The sequence below is a fragment of the Epinephelus lanceolatus genome, chromosome 10, assembly GCF_041903045.1.
Source record: "Epinephelus lanceolatus isolate andai-2023 chromosome 10, ASM4190304v1, whole genome shotgun sequence".
Lineage (NCBI taxonomy): Eukaryota > Metazoa > Chordata > Actinopteri > Perciformes > Serranidae > Epinephelus > Epinephelus lanceolatus.
Window position 1 is genome coordinate 23,129,165 of NC_135743.1, and position 16,980 is coordinate 23,146,144.

General features: G+C 39.1%; 2 protein-coding genes across 2 annotated transcripts; both read right to left on the reverse strand.

Annotated features, from left to right (window-relative positions):
- Positions 1–1,852: 1,852 nt before the first annotated feature.
- hoxa13b (homeobox A13b) lies at positions 1,853–4,071 on the reverse strand. Its single transcript, XM_033641276.2, has 2 exons — positions 3,378–4,071; positions 1,853–3,162 (listed from the first exon to the last, which is right to left on the reverse strand). Exons 1-2 carry the CDS (start codon positions 4,009–4,011, stop codon positions 2,924–2,926), a joined length of 873 nt encoding a protein of 290 aa, XP_033497167.1. The 5' UTR covers positions 4,012–4,071; the 3' UTR covers positions 1,853–2,923.
- Positions 4,072–7,821: 3,750 nt separating this feature from the next.
- Positions 7,822–16,386, reverse strand: hibadhb (3-hydroxyisobutyrate dehydrogenase b). Its single transcript, XM_033641762.2, has 8 exons — positions 16,257–16,386; positions 15,120–15,280; positions 14,916–15,025; positions 14,710–14,831; positions 10,100–10,233; positions 9,827–9,903; positions 9,557–9,713; positions 7,822–8,529 (listed from the first exon to the last, which is right to left on the reverse strand). Exons 1-8 carry the CDS (start codon positions 16,324–16,326, stop codon positions 8,371–8,373), a joined length of 990 nt encoding a protein of 329 aa, XP_033497653.1. The 5' UTR covers positions 16,327–16,386; the 3' UTR covers positions 7,822–8,370.
- Positions 16,387–16,980: the final 594 nt, after the last annotated feature.

The window sequence follows — 16,980 nt, forward strand, 5'->3', positions numbered from 1 at the left end:
CCCACCCCACCCCTGCCCAAACACACACACACACACACACACACACACACACACAAAAGCATTACGCACAGAAGATGAAAATGATTCATATCAGTTTTATCAGATAAGCCTGTTTCAACAAGAAAATCGCTCCAGTTTCCTCCTTGAAATTTGATTAAATTTAAGTGAAAATGTTCAAGTGTTTATTATTAGATTAGGGTTTTATTAAGTATTTTATACCTATATTAGTTATTTGGCTATTATCGATGCAGTCACACATTCATACAGCACGGTTCAAGCCTGTTTTATGTGACATTTTTGGAGTGAGGTGCATTAACCTGTTTGGCTGTTAGGGGGAGCAATGACACAGAACAACAGAGGGGACACCTCATTACGCATGCAAAGAATTTCTAAAGAGATTCAGTCACAACAATGTGCAAGAATATTTTCATCCCCATCATCCCCAAACTGTAAAGAGACAGTGACGGCAGTCCAAAAGCTGACACCATTTCAGTTTTCTAAAATCATTATCTGTATCAGAAGGTACATCTTTCCAATCAATCAACAACCAGGAATCTGCAAGTGCTCTTGAGCAAGATGAGAAATTTGCCTGCTGCTGTTAGAGTTGGACGGGTTTGAGCTCAGTGCGATGCTCCAGCTCCAGTAGATTTGATTTTAATTTGATGGGAAAATAGGAAATATTTTACGCACACTGTGTTTTTATGGAGTCCGAGAATCATGTGAAAGAAGGTGATAGTATACATGTCGATATGTGATTATGATAAAATCACGTGGATCATCTTAACACCATAACACAGTCATAATAAGCCCACAGTACTAAACTATAGGTACGAGGCCAAATATCAACACTCACATTTTGAGAAAAGAGTTGTGCGTAAAAGATGAGAGGTTGTTGGACGGCGGATTAACAGGCCTCTCCACGAGCTCTCTCTCACACATTTCTCATGTCATAAGGTTTTGTTTAAATCCAGCTTTTAAAGGCAGATTTTTAAGTTTTTGTTCCAACATGAGATGGATATAATCACCATCAAAACAAAATGAAAACACATGAAGAGCAGGTCATGCGAGGACTTGATGAATTTACACAAATATAACAGACTGCATCTTTAATATTTACGTTTTCGATTGAGTATTAATTATCAAATATGAGCATGAATCGGATAATGTTTTTCTAACTTTTTTAACTGGCATTTTTGTAACGAAAATTCAGGTTGCAGTCGATAAAAAATGCAAGATCAGACAACAGTTTTCACGTGCGTAAAGTAAAAGCATGATGAAACATAAATACAAACAAAGTGATCCGGCAGGTAATTTTTTCACTTTTTGAACTAATTTTATAATTAAGAAAGAAGAAATATGCTTCAGCTACAATATGAGTATTGAAAAAAAGGCTATATATATACGTAAAAAATGAATGTGTAGTTAAGTCATTATCATGATGGTGTTTGAACTGTACCATGATTTAAAAAAGGCTTCAACTTAAATATTGTGTAAAATCTGTCATTACTTTTATATCAGTATAATTTTTCTGTCGCCCAAATATTTGTATATCCAAAACAGAGGTATTTTATTACTAATACAATAAGGTTTTGAGTTCCAAACTTACTGTCAAAGCTGAAATATAACATTTGTGTAAATAAAAGGTAAGACAAATATATATGTAATGGGAATGTTTAGAAAACACATAAACATACTCAAACAAATGCTTCTGCAGAGAGAATACACACATCAGTCTGTGGACACACGCTGTGCTGACAGAGCTTCGCCACTAGATGGAGACATAAGCTGTGAATGGTAGAAGCCCACAGAGACTCTGAGCTCACACAGGCCTGTGGGCCTCTACACACTCACAGTGGAGGGAATATACTACAGCAATTTCTAATTTTACCGTGGAAAATATTCGTAAAGGTTATCCTCGATCGATTAAACATTCGTTTCTAATTTGTACAACAAAAAAAACACCTATGAATGAAAATGACAAGATCACATGGCGTCTCTCAAACATTTATTGTCAAAAAACTTTGGCTATTGCAGTCAAAAAAGGGAGGATAGATAGTTGCAGTCAGATAGTATTTACATGTTTAAATATGATTACTGTTCTTGACAGAAATTGCATAGGTCAGCCTGTTCGACAGGAGAGTTTTTCTGAGTCAAACCCTGTTTAGGAAAAAAAAAAAAAAAAAAAAAAGACAGTGACGTGGACACAGTGTGGGCAAACCTATTGAAATGCTCAGGCTAGTTTGATCACGTGTCAGATATTTGCTGTTTGAGTAACATAGGCTTATTTTAAATAGAAAGGATGAAGTGTAAACTCTTTAAGCCTCCAAACTGTGGAGTGGAGAATAGCTGTATAATTGAATTATGTATACACCCAAGATATTACTGGCTCTGCAAAGACAGAGTATGGAGACATGTTTTTTCTCTTAAGCGTGCTGAAAATATAATTTTCAAAATCCATTTTCTATTATTAAATATTTGTTTTAGCCTGTCTGCATTGTGATGATCACAGTCGGAAGGTGACAGTTTGTTAGTTTCCCACTGCATCACTGTCTAAAGACGAATATTGTAACTTATTCCAGAGGCTTCAATCTTAATTTATGGGTTGGATTAAGTGGAATAAAAGCGCATGATTTCTCCGGGTGTCTTGTGCCTTTAAGGCCTAAATCTCTTATTGTTTAGTGAATATTTTAAAGAGATCAGGCATCCCTCGCAGAATCGCCTTGGTCAACATGTTGCAAACCATTTCCGATCTTCTGTCAACAGGCCGCATCGACTGGTTCCAATTAAAATGTGAGGAAGGAAATGTGTAGGTCAAAACAGAGCCGCTCTGGCGACAAAGAAACCGTTCATAATGTAATAAATTATAGCACAGTTTTTTTTAAGATGAAGGCCCTGTTCACCTCCTGGTTCAGTGTCTCCAGAGCTAACCGGGGCTCTTGAATTTATTGACGACTTTCTTCTCCTTTACGCGCCGGTTCTGAAACCAGATTGTCACTTGTCTCTCTGTCAGGTTTGTCTGCGCGGATATCCTCCTCCTTTTGTCTTTGGTGATGAATTTATTGGCGGCGTACTCCCTTTCCAGTTCTTTGAGCTGCACCTTGGTGTATGGCACACGCTTCTTTCTCCCACGGCGCACAGAGCTGTCTCCACCAGATATAGTGTCTGTGGAGGACAAAAATAAAAAGTGTCACATTTTAATCTGCTCGGTTGCATCAGAGAGAAAACGAAAATCTTTTTGCATTTTCTGTATTTGATTTTCTTGTTTCAGACGAATTATTAAATATTAACAGTGAGAAAAAAATGTTTATTTTTACATGCACAAGTTTAACCGCACCTTCCCATGAACACTGCATATTGTTTGTGTTCATAAAACATACCTTGTAAAGAGGACTTCCACAGGGGATTTGACTGTGGCTGCTCCTTGGTGCAGTAAACTTGACCACTCCAACCATTGGTGATGGCCCATGGCTGGTAGGGCTCCATAGGCAGCAGAGACTCGTGTCTTGGCTCAGATGGAGCACTCAGCGCAGGTACGACAGGGACGTCCAAGTAGCTGGGCTGGTAAGGACCCGAGGAATAGCCCTGATAAAACGCAAATTCCTTTGCTCTTGTCGAGAACTCCTCACCAGAGACCGATGAGTCCATGTATTTATCGCCATAACCAGAGGGCTGCGCGCAAGCCTTGACGCTGCCGTGTGACATCCTACATGGGTAATAGCTGCTGCCAAAATATCCATAAGGCAAAGATGCATTGGGCGAGCTCTGAGTGGCAGAACAGGGGCTGCATTGTTTGCCAGGCTCCCCCATGCCAGAGACTGGCACCTCACTCGCAGCGTAGGTGGTGCTCGGAGCCAGCGAGGTTGGATGCGCTAACAAATTCCTGCACTGGTTTGCAGCAAAATTGCCTCCAGTAAATCCTTCCATGTTCTTGCTTCTGTCATCCAAGCCGTTGTCGTAGAGAAACATCACCGGGTCAATCCAGTGCGAGTGGAGGAGTAATGAAGCGGTCATAGCATGCCTTACATCGAGAGGACCAACTCTTTTTCAAAATCCCCACGACTGAGCAGAGACAGGGACTCAGGCAGAGTAACGATACCAACACGCCTGAGTACATAAAGATCGCAAGGTTATTGGCCAGGGCCAAACACGTGATATGCAAAGGAGATGATAAACGTCTAGACATCAGATAGTGCAGATCAAGCTGTATATTTGTGAAGATGTACAGCACATCAGCATATACATAAGGGTATTTTTCCCAAACATTATATTGAAATCTTACTAGTGAAAGTGAGTGGAAGTGGGATGGAGAGGCAAAGCTGTCTGTCGTGTACTGTCATCAAAACATGCTTAGTGATGGATTGTGTAACACGTGGGGTGAGAAAGAAAAATATTTGAAAAGAAAAATGATTTATGCAGTTTTTTAGGGCGTAATGGATGCGTAATTACGCGTGCCATGTCGGTTTCACAAGCTCTATATCTAAGCGCAAAGCAATATTTATTTCGGATATGTGGATTTAAAATGATGTTGCTTTTATATCTAAAGACTGGACCTTGTAATGTGCTTTCAGTCAGACCCTGCAGATTTTTTAAAAGTGTACAATCATGTTCTCAAATTATCTGAGCGGACTGGCTGGCTAGGAGAGAGGCTTTTAAGCGATTATGCATGCAGATTTTTTTAAAAGAAAATAAACACAGATCAGTGCCTTATGGATACATTTAAAACCTATATTATAACAACCATAATAAATGTTATTATCCGTACAATTGGCGCTGCAGCATGTAAATGCAGAAACCCGCTCAGTGTCCACTAAAATACCAAAAGTATGCCACATTTGGCTGCACTCTTCCTCATACGGGTTAGACGCGGCTGGAGGCCAAGGTCAAGTTGAAAGTTGCAGTCTGGCCAAATAGGCACATCACGCCAGGAAGCCCGAAGAGAAAACACCGCTGAATGTTGAAGAGGAGGTTTCTGTGCTCGGTTTGAAGACAAGTTACATAAACTTGTTTTCCTCTCTTTCTTTAATCCCAGACATCGGCGATGACAAAAATATATTTGCATCAAATCTCCGAAATCAAAGCTGAGGATTGTTTATTACAATCCTCCTGCTGGAGTGAAAAAGTGACCAAAAGGAAAATAAACTCTTCCTCAGCGTGCCTACATATTTCTATTCTGCGTAAAATGCCTCTATGGAGGGCTCTTGTTTTCCTTCTGCAGGACGCACAGCTAAAAACGTAAATGTGGCATCGAGCCACACATATGATACACAAACAAACCCCTCGCGAGTCTGTAGTGCAAGAATAAAAATAAGATGTTTACGTTGAGCCTATGTATGGCACTGAAACACTCAGCTGTGGGTGCACTGGAAAGGTTAAGATTAGTGTCAAACTAAATACTGTTTCAACTCTCAGAGTTCATTTTTGGTTTACATTTCTAATGTGAGACCACAGACGCAGAGAAATGTATACCCACCTAAATTTGAGCACCTTTTTATTTTTAATAGAGTTTTCCCACCTTTTGAGGCTGTAAATCTTTATGGCCCAAGTTCAGAGCTTGTGGGCAAGACCGAGTAGTGGTCTACGTCTCAGGGAGAAAAGCATTATGTTTTATGTTACTGAGGAGGTTCGTGTCTGATATTTGTTTTTATTGCATTGTTATGATAACCGCCCTTTTTTTGTTTACCGCTGCATTTTGAATAGAAAGTGGCCTTTTTTAAATTTCGCATGAAACCGACAGTGAAAGTGAGCGTTGGCTGGAGAGGGATCATCTCAGCCACGTTGTTCACACATCAGAGCGGCTGTCTGTCTCAAGCAGCTGCTAGGAACTGGTATATAAGACAGTTACACAAAAAGATGATCCATGCGTAAAATGAAATTAGGTCTTGAGATGGTGATAAAGTATGTGCTGATATATTTAACTTGTTCGTTCTCGTAACTCGTTCGTCATTTTATTTTCAATATGCCGTCCACACACACACACACACACACACACACACACACATTAACATGATAACCCAGATGGTATTATTACTGACGGTGGCCAAAGACGCAGTAAGGACATAAAAAAATAATAAAATGCAGTTCTTTGATTTTATCATGCAAACAGTAATAAGTAGACTATAAAATAATTGGTGAAACTGGAAACTTTGATGCCAATTTACAACAAAATCTCTACAATTAATCGGAAATATTCAAATATAAAACATTTTGAGTCACTGTAATCAAATGATTTTAAGATTACCTGTTAAAGGATGACAGCTAAACAGAGCCGGGCTTAATAAATAAAAATTAACCTGTGAAACTGATTGTTGATTATTGTATTTTGACTAAGTTTTGACTTGCACGGTGGGTCTCATAAATATGCGCAGGGCGGTTTTACGGGTCCTTAAAATGTAGAATTTTGTTTCTTCTTTTTTTCCCCTTTTTTTTGTAATATAGCAGTGTAAAAACGCTTTCAATTGGATAAGGAGGTTAAAATTAAAACCACACAGACTTGACAACAGGCCTAAGGGTCTAGGTCTGTAGGTCTATTGTCAAATTCATGCGGACGTTGCTTAGACGACAACAATGACTTGTTGCACTACAGGCTAGAGTATTGATTGAGAACAATTTGGAACAAGAAAACAGCAGCAAAGTCATTTTCTAAGTCATCCCTGTTAGGACACAACATCCGCACCTTCCTCCACCGTCAAATCTAACTAACTTATCAATCACATATGCATCTGTTTGCTGATGCGTGTAGACTCCTGTAACTAGCTCCAAGTAGCCTCTATGCACATGGTAGAAAACTGCGTCAACACCAAGTTTATGAATAAACACAAATGGATGCTGAATGCAAATCTCATTAAAATAAAGAAGTGTTGAAGAGACCGAGCACGAGGGGATTACGTGCGTGCTACAGCAGATGATGTCAGGCTGTGTGTGTCAGTCTGCTGGAGGCCTGAGACCAAAGCGCTGCTCTGTTTGCAGTACCTATCAAGTAGATGACAACGCGGCTCTTAGCCTACAGTGCTTAATGGACTTTTTATGGGTTTGTCTTGTGATCGCATGACCTATGGCACCTTGGCCCCTCAGTGGCTCTTGGCAAACTAGATCAGAAACATGCCGCCCTCCTGGTCTGGCCTAAGTGGGGATAGAAAGGAGGTCCACACGTCAGTAAAAATTACTGAGGCTGGATGCGTGATGCAGCAGTCAGATTTCTTTCATGGCTATAGGGAGCAGGCGATAATAAATATCCAAATCTTCATTAGCGGGGAGCTTGTGCTGGATAATTTATTTCTAACTCAGAAAAAGTTTGATGCGTCCTTTTCGTTTTGGAACAACAGGCGCAGCTTCGGCGCCGTGCTTCTCTTCCCGCCGCTGCATCTGCTCTGCAGCCAAGCTTTGCTCAACGTTTCATCGTGACTTCTGAATCAGTGGGACACACGATGCAAACTAGAACATTTGGGAGCTATTTAATTTACAAGCGCTCAGCCATGGAGGGAACATTGTGCATGGCGTGTCCAGGCATTTAGAATTTAAATTGCCATTTTCATCGTGAGAAAAAAGTATCCTTCATCCTCTGTGTGTAAGGTTTGGCTGCATTTGCTTGCAAGTTTGTGGACTGCATGAATTCACTTATTTGAGCTGTGCTTGTTGGATCAATGAGTTATTCCAACAAAACCAGAATAAATGTCATCACCACAACAAATCTGCAGCAAACATTCAACAAGGTTGGTTTAAGAAAAATCTGTTAATATTTTAAGTTTACTTTGTTAACATCCAAATCCAGAAAGAAAAAGTGAATGGAATTTAAGGGAAGGTGTAAATTAACAGTTCACAAAGTTGAAGACATCACAGTTTGTCTTTATTTCCTAACAGGATATGATATGACACTCTTACCCCAAAGTAACATTTCCATTGTGAAGAGAAGTAACCCCCCCATGAAAAGAAAAAGACAGCAACATAAAGAAATGATCACAAACTATAGATAAATATGTGGAGACTAAACTATGTTTGAAACAGAGTGAATGAGTAATTAACACCACAGATTCCCACCAGACTCTTTGCATTATAAGTTGTAAGATGTGCAGAGCTGCCACTGCGTGACAGTCCACTAATCTCTTGGATCCTCCATATATCTGACAGTTCACTGGCTTCTAAAACTGAAGGGAGTGTTGCATATTAAAAGGCTAGATCACACAGGAAACATGATTTCCAATAGGAGAGAAGTGCTCACATGATCTGTCACGCTGTGTTGGAGCTCTCTTGGCTTCATGTCTTTCACAACTTTGAAAAAGAAAGTCCTCGGGGGCAAAATGCACCCTAACTACCCTACGTTAGTCCTGTGCAGGGCCAGGCCTGGCAAGGCTGTGGACGGGGTGGAGGCTGACATTACTGGCCCTCCTCCTCACGCAGGAACTGAAACACGGAGGAGAAATCTTTAGTGGCATAACCGCGTGCACACATCATACGGTAGATCTGATGGGCTAAGGAGCCGAGGGGGACAGGAGTCTTTGTGTTAGTGGCTGTGTTCTGTGCGAGGCCTAGGTCCTGAAAAAAAGAAAAGCAAACATACATTAGAAAACCAACAAAGCTGAAAATTAAAACTCTAAAACCAAAACCACCAGTCCACCCACCACAGAGAATTTTTCTTTATGTTGCAATAATATGGGCTTGATTACCTTTTAAGAGGGATGTAAACTACTGCTGAGTAGTTCACTGCATCATTTTAAGTGGTGTGACCTAAGATAGAATTTTTTTTTCCAACACTGTGTCTTAAATCCCCGTCACATGCACAACATATGGCAGAGAAATTAGTTTCCGACTAACTCTGCTACATATACAGTATATGAATCACAACAATCCACTTAAATCCAAACATAAATATACACGTATTTATGTTCCAAAAATTGGGGCTAATAGAAAACAAATGGTTTCTCAACAATAATTAGAGGAAACAAAACTATTACAGCCACAAAATATTAGTTATGTATGTGCAAGAATGCGGCGATACGATACATATCACGATACAAGAGTTACAATTCAATATATTGTGATACTGTAAACAAGGCGATATACTGCCATTTTATTAAATCTAATTTTAGGAAAACTATCACAGTATGAAGATCACACCGCTGTATGTGTACACTCAGAAAAAAACATTACTTTTTTATATTTGTATTCATAACATACCCTGTAACATGCTAGCCATATGCTGTAACGTTTGAGTGGAAGAGTCAAATTTCTGAAGAAAGATTATAACACAGCTATCTAGCAGTCAGGGGTCTAAACACAAAACAAAATACATCACTACCTCAAATTCTTTTCATGTAAACTTCATTAAAAATCAGTAGTATTTTTCACAATCGATACAGTATTTTAAAAAAAACATTGCAATACTGAAGTGTATGGTATTTTTCTACACCAGTATAAATTTTTTTTCCTAATATATGTCATAATAACAAGGTCAACATGTAGAAACCTAAAGATGAAATGTTTGTGGAAACCCAAATGCTCAATTGTAATTCTATGATTAGGAGAGTAAATGTAGTACAGTGCAAGAGGTCATTAAACTAACCTTAGCCATCAGCTGGGTGCCGAAGCCTCCCTGGTAGTTATTCCCAGAGGGGACGCCCTCCATGACTCCAGGCACAGGGTTGTAGGTGTCACTGGACCAGCACCGACCTGAACTCATGTTCAGGATCTGGGCCAACAGTTTAGGATCAAGACCGAGTCTGTGAGTGAAGACAAATCCCTTTTATTTACACAAAGTGTACTGCTGCTGCACATGCTGCCCTGATTTAAATTGACTGCATGTGCTATTATTTGTAACCAAGATAAGGTTCACCTGATTCCCAAGTTCATCGTCTCTGAGGTCCCGATCATTCCAATGGCTAGAAGCATGTTGTTGCAGATTTTAGCAGCCTGTAACAAGATGACAAGTATTTTAGATTTCAGTATCCTGAACATCATCTTACATTTTTTAAATCTTATCAAAAACTCTCATTCATCTGCTATCTTCACTCATGAAACTTAAACACATGAAAATAACAATAGCACTTTATCTAAATGATGAATGCATTGCAACAATTCCTGGAAAATATGAAATATCTGCCCATACCTGTCCAGTTCCAACCTGACCGCAGTACACCACATTAGCTCCCATGCAGGTGAGCAGTTCTTTGGCTGCAGTAAATTCCTCCTCTGCTCCTCCAACCATAAAAGTCAGTTTACCCGAACTGGCAGCCCCCACACCTGGGAATGCAAAATTGTGCTTATGTAGAATGAACCACGTGCAAACATGCAGAGATGTATGGATGTAGCGATCATCAGTTCAAATGCAGTGATGAAAAGGAAATTAAAGGCAATTATATGAATGTGCTGAAAGTAGTTATTGTTAATTACAGCCTTCTTAGAGTAGCTGAATAGCAGCTACTTTGTGGCTCATGTTGGCAATTAGCAGATTTTTTTCATGTTGTAACTAAAAAATAAAATTCTTTTGACACGTATCACTTAAGTTCACGGTAAAACAGCATGGAAGACCCATCAAACTTCTCCAAAGACAGAGAGATGATGATGAACTGTTTTGTTGTCTGACAACAGCCATGTCCTGTTTGACAAAGCTTTCTTTGGAACACAGAGGTGCAGCACAATCAACATATTTTCAGTGGGATGGGGAGACAATTAATTAATGTTTATGAGCCTTTGTTGCACGTTGTTTCACATTTCTCTCCACTCACTTCCTGTCAGCTCTGCATCTCTGTAATACTGACTCTAATAAGAAATAAATCCAGAGGGAAAAAAAAACTTCAAAAGAACACTTTGTGGCTATAAGATATATTTATAAAGGTCTCAAGCATGGCCCAAAATGATTGATTAATGGACATGCTTTTGGGGTGAAAATAATGTGTCCCTTTCCTGTAGTAGTTTGGAACTACAATGACTGACTCACTGTAAACGCAGGGGACCAATGAATCAAAACCGAATAACAATGTACCTCATATAAAAAGTGATACAAATGAGAAAACAGTACAGCATCCAAGGTTAAATGCTAAAAAACAAGTCTGTAAAAATGTCTTTTTCAAAAAAGATCTGGACACGGACAATAACTTATGTCGTCTGTTCTCACTGTCCATTCCAAGTCAGTCCAAAGCTTTGGGACACTCGGAAAAAGTTTGTCAGCCCTCGCTTAGTTTTATAAACAGCTGCTCTTGGAACCATTTGTACATTTGACAGTGTGTTCAGGTTCACATGGGGTTAAAATCACAGTCATGTAGCATTACCAGGTGCAAGCCACATGGGTGCCAAGAAATTAACCAACATAGTCTAATAATTAATACTAAAGTTTACAGGAAGCCGATGGAGAGAAGCCAAGATGGGTGTTATAGGTTTCCCCCTTCTTGGTCCTCACGAGACGTCTGCCAACAGTATTTTGTACTAACTGGAGTCTTTAACGACTGAGCTGCTGGAGACAGGTGGGAGCTACAACAGTCAAGCTGAGAAATAACAAATGCATAGGTAATGACTCCAAAATTCATTCAGGGTAAAGAGATTTCTGCCATGCACAACAACGACATTTTGAAGTAGTGCAGCAACTTTAACTTCTTCTCACAGACATGTAGTCTTGGAGAATCAAGATGAGAAATCTGTATAACAGTGAATACTGATTGTGACAGTGAACAACGTGTCATTCTTGTACAACATATTTTTTAACAACTTCATATTATTGAATTTATAATTGATAATCGTAATTCTTTACATCGACTCTTTAATTTCTGAAGCGACTGGAAAACAAGTTACAGCATGTCCTCATAGCACAAAAACCAGTAAGACCTGTCCAAAATATCCCATCTGTGGTTGACAGATGACAAAAGGTATATTTCTCTCTGGAGTGGGACCATCGATGTTTATGTAACACGCCCCTTGGTGAAAATACTGAAGCTGTCAGAAAGCAGGTTTGTGGGGGAATTCCTTTCAACTGTGCCTGTTGCTTTCAAATGCAAACGCTTCACTCATGCATCTAAAGTGAGAGCTGAGACCTGAGAAGCACTGTTGTTTACTCAACAGTATTTTGGAAAAAAACAAAAAACAAAAATTAAACACATACATTTTTTTTGTCAAACGTAATCCAATTGTTGTCCAAGACGGTCTACTAGAAGACTGCGTGGTCACTCCCTATCAGAGATGTCATATAACCCTCCTGGGAATGATCACACACACAGATTTCTCTTCACCAGCACCTGTTTACCAGTCTGTAGTTATGTTATTTCAGACCTCTACTCTTTTAAGATAAGAATTCCAGTCCGAGGAAAAATGAAAGATGGCCCTTATCTCATCTGATCTTTCTGTTTTTTCACACAAAGAAACTGTCAGACACATGCTGACTCAATTACGTCCCCACCACCATGTGTGCTTTTATGTCTAAACTTTAACCACGCTGGATTAAACAGTCACCAACATGCCACTGCACTTCTTTTGATTTCCATCTAACCACTGGAGATGTTCAAAAAAAGTTTCATTTAGGTGATTGACGTGATATATCAAAGTATGACATACACTTCAGGTTTGCACCGGTTAACCAGCCGGCCCCACACACACACAGGCACAAGTTCAAGGCGGAAAGCTGGACAACTTTAATCCATGTGCACTACCACAGGACGGAAACATATAAATCATTACTAATCTTTAGGGCCAGGCTATAAAATGGACCAGAATCAATTCAAAGAAAGTGGCCGTCCTGACGTGGACGAGGCCAAGTTCAAACAAACTGTTTCTGTGTGGACCCCCATGAAAGTCAGAGAGCACACACGTTACAGCTTGGAACATGTGTGCAGGCAGGAGCTCCTCCTCCTCCTCCTCCTCCTCCTCCTCTTCTGCCTGATACTGTTGGTGTTCTTTATTAACTGTGACTGTAGCTAAGTTGTCACCAACAAGAAAAGTGCTGAAATGCCAATGTCTATTCACAGTTCAACATGACATAACATTAAAGCAGCTGGTGACTTCAGTTAGTATGTTGCCCCGAGAGCAAGAGTCCCTTCCCTGCATTCCACACATACAATACATACACTGTAATACATATCAGAGCTCATGATCACACCTGGTAGATAGTTGAAACTAGAGATGTTTCGATGCTATCTTTTCCTTCCCAGTAACAATTCTGATCCCTGAACTCGATGATACAGAGTACTGATCTGATACCATTGCACGAAGAAAGAAATGAACAGCTGTACACTTCTAGCCATCTATGGATGTTAAATGATATATTGAATCCTCAGTCCTGTGCACAGCTCAGGTTAAACCCTGTGTGTGTGTGTGTGTGTGTGTGTGTATGTGTATGTATATATATATATATATATATATATATATATATATATATATATATATATATATATATATATATATATATATATACATACATATATATATATAAAAACAGGGAACGAATGCTAAAGAACGTTCTGTTATTATCTAGTTTGACATTTTATCGATGGCTAACCTTACACTTTTTTTAAAACCAGAAATGAATTCTTCTTTGACACTCTAAAACAGTAGCTGCTATAATGCTGCACGGCACCACCTGCTGTGTAGGCTACAGTTTTAGAGCTGCTGTGCATGGATTTATGGGAAAACTGCTGTTTCATTCAGTTTAGAAAGCACTTTAAAGTTTATCAGTAAAACACATGGTATATGATCAGTACATAGACTTGTGTACTTGCAAATCCCCAATCCAGCGTTTAAGGCGGTGTTACTGATACTGGTATCAGTATCAAACAACTGTAATTGAAACTTCCTTTCAAATAATGTAGAACTAAAACACCTAGTTGGTTGGTCAAGCAATAGAAAATAAATCTGCAACTACTGTGATAACTGATTAATCATTTCAATAACCTTTGAAGCAGAAATGACAAGAAAATCATGTTCAAATTTTAATATTTTCAGCTTTTTCAGACTTCTGTGATAGTAAGCTAAGTATCTTGGCAAAACAAGATCAAGAACAAGGTCACAATGGGCACCAGGAGCTTGTGATGGGTTTTTTTGGAAGACATTTTTATGGCATTTTTATGCCTTATAATAATAGTGAGAAGGGCGTGAAAGTAAGGGGGGAGAGGGGAAGACCTGCAGCAGTGAAACTGACTCAAACCTGTGCTGCAGCTGTAAGAACTCACCTTTAATGGTATGTGCCCAACCCAGTGAGCTACTGTTTCACCTACAATGGGTGTATCTAGTTATTTAGTGATATTCTATAGACCATACAATTAAACAGGAGAATAGGTGATTGATTAATTGATAATTAAAACAATTGCCTGTTACAGCCTTGCAATAATGTAGGATTACAGGAGTGCTGGATTGGTTGGAATTAAATTTTTCTGAACAACAAAAGGAAATAATCCATTCAACAGATAAGGCATGTTCTCAAAAAGTTTTAAACTATACACTCAGTTGCCAGTCTAAAGAAACCCCCACCCATTTATTTCAGTGGGAGCTGACTTGAGACATCTTTCAGTTTAATGCAATACAGTTCGCAGCTCCACAATAGCCAACAAAGTGGAATCAACACCTCTCTAAAATAGTTTCAACCAAAACTAAACATTATTACCTTTGTGAAGAGGGATTTATTAGGCTTTGTAAAGGCTACCCGATAACCTGACAACTGAGTGCATTTCAAGATTAGACAGTGAATTGCACAAGATTTTGTCCAACCTATATCGTGATTAAATATGTAAAATGTACCTCCTGATACAGGTGCATCCATAAAAACTGCCCCCATTTTCTCAGCAGCAGCAGCCATCTCTTTCGACACAGATGGGTCAATGGTGCTGGAGTCAATGAGCAGGGAGCCTTTCTTCACCTTTCTGTTGAGAGAACGACATGATTTAGAATCCGACTTAAATCCATGAGGTTTTTATTCATGTATTAAAAGAGAAATAAAAGCATACTTGAGAATGCCATTGGGTCCGGTGTACACATCTACGACATTTGGACTAGAGGGGAGCATGGTGATGATGCGGTCAGCTTTGTCCGCTACATCAGCAGGATTATCCACAATCTGAGAAAACACACACAATCACAGGATGAGAGGGGAACAAACAGGTGAAAACTGAATCAAATATAAAAGACTTGTGTATATTTTACACTCTCACCTGAGCGCCCAGCTCTTGCACTTCCTTGCAGGACTCCGGGAACACATCGGTAGCAATGACTGGGTATCCATGCTTCAGCAAGTTCTTTGCCATTGGGTTACCCATGTTGCCAAGACCAACAAACCCCACCGGTGTCTTGGAGGCCATAGACCTTGTGGAGACTGCAATACCGGCCATGGATCAATGGTAAATATCCTTATCATACATTCAAGGACAAAAATGCTTGTGTGCTTGTCTTTACATTTGATGCCTTGTTTCCCCTGACATCATGTATGGAATATCTTAGTTTTTATTTTGTAGAAAATTAACAATAAAGGTAATGTAAAACTGTGATTCGATGAAATGTATTAACATGCTTAAATTTCATGTAGGTATGAAATCCCAATCTAATCGCCCTTCAGTCCAAAGTCATCTAATCTAATTGTACCAAGCCTTGATAACAGAACATTCTTATAAAAGACAAGCATTTCATTTTAAGTTCACAGAAATGAGTCAAAGAAATAACTTTTAAAATTGTCTTTATACTAATAACAGAGGAGATATATCCTGTAAGGCTGTTTTACTAACATTTGTTCCCACAATACTGCATCTAAACCAAAGATGATCTAAATGATAATGCATTGCGTGCAAACTTAAAAAGTCCAAAATATATTAAAGTTTTATTTTTAAAACAGAACATGGTGCCTGTGTTGAAACCCTCTGCAGAGAGCCACCTCCATCTTTATACAAATAATTGACTTGCCAAAGTGTGCGGTGACTGATTACATAATGTGCCTTAAATAAAGATACGGGGACACAGCAGGACACAAAAGCATATGTCGACAGTTCCCACATTCACCGTTTTGAAATGTTGTAGACGAGCATTGGCTGTTAGCACGTAGCTTCGGCACGCAAACACGACGTAACTTAAAAGAAAAGCTCCTTGGCCAGTTAAATAGTTGCCTGAAGCCCCTGCAGCAGCAAAAGCTGAAGCTAAACCCAGTCTACTAGCAAGAATTCACTCAAACTTCTCTCACAACATGTAGAGCAAAAGTAGTGTTTTCATGTCACGAGGAGCCTTCGACTAACAACCCGAGCTTCTCAAGTTAGCAAAGCGACGTGCACAGCGCGCACACGGTGTCAGTTTGTTCTCCTTACCAAATGCAAAGTCAGCATGCTTGCAACACCTTCCAACTAGGTACCGAGACCCTCTCAACACAGCGGCCATGCTTCTTTCCTCTTGACCTTACGTGTGACGTTGTAGTACGTACATTAATGGCGTTTCCTCGGTCCAATGAAACAACAGACATGCGCAGCACAGCCCCCAAATACAGCCAATCAGCTGTAGGGGAGGGACCGGGGTAGACCTACATACGTGTTTCCGCCTCAACAGAGATCTGTGCTAAATTTATTTTATAGTGTGTATGTTTATGGCTTTATATTTTCCGACAATGATATAAATCTCTGCAACTAAAAGAGTTTCCACGTGTTTCATAAAAATCTCATCCACAGTGGTGGGATAATTAAAAATGTCACAGTGTAAGAAGCACTAATCAATATTTATATAGCTATGTTATTATTAAATTATTATTACTGACACTTCAGTGTATACACATTTAATGGTTTGGCATAGCTATAGCTAATTATATATATTTATATTCCAAATAATTTTCCTATTTATTCATTATTTATACAATTCGTATATTTATATTAAACACACTTATAGATCAATTTCTCAAGATTTTTTTAAATTTTATTTTTATATGCACTGTAGTTATATATTGTCATATATGATGCACATATTTGTACATATTTTTTGTAATGCTTATTTTTCAATTTTCTCTCTACATGTTGTCTTATATTGTAGCATAATGTACATATT

What these genes read in the sequence shown, in the direction of transcription:
- hoxa13b (XM_033641276.2), bottom strand. Translation starts at nt 4,011, where the DNA reads ATGACCGCTTCATTACTCCTCCACTCGCACTGGATTGACCCGGTGATG. An exon ending in GTGGAAGTCCTCTTTACAAG is followed by an intron (nt 3,163 to 3,377) that starts GTATGTTTTATG and finishes TGTCCTCCACAG; the next exon opens with ACACTATATCTGGTGGAGAC.
- hibadhb (XM_033641762.2), bottom strand. Translation starts at nt 16,326, where the DNA reads ATGGCCGCTGTGTTGAGAGGGTCTCGGTACCTAGTTGGAAGGTGTTGC. An exon ending in GGATGCACCTGTATCAGGAG is followed by an intron (nt 10,234 to 14,709) that starts GTACATTTTACA and finishes TTGCATTCCCAG; the next exon opens with GTGTGGGGGCTGCCAGTTCG. An exon ending in GCACCCAGCTGATGGCTAAG is followed by an intron (nt 8,530 to 9,556) that starts GTTAGTTTAATG and finishes TCTTTTTTTCAG; the next exon opens with GACCTAGGCCTCGCACAGAA.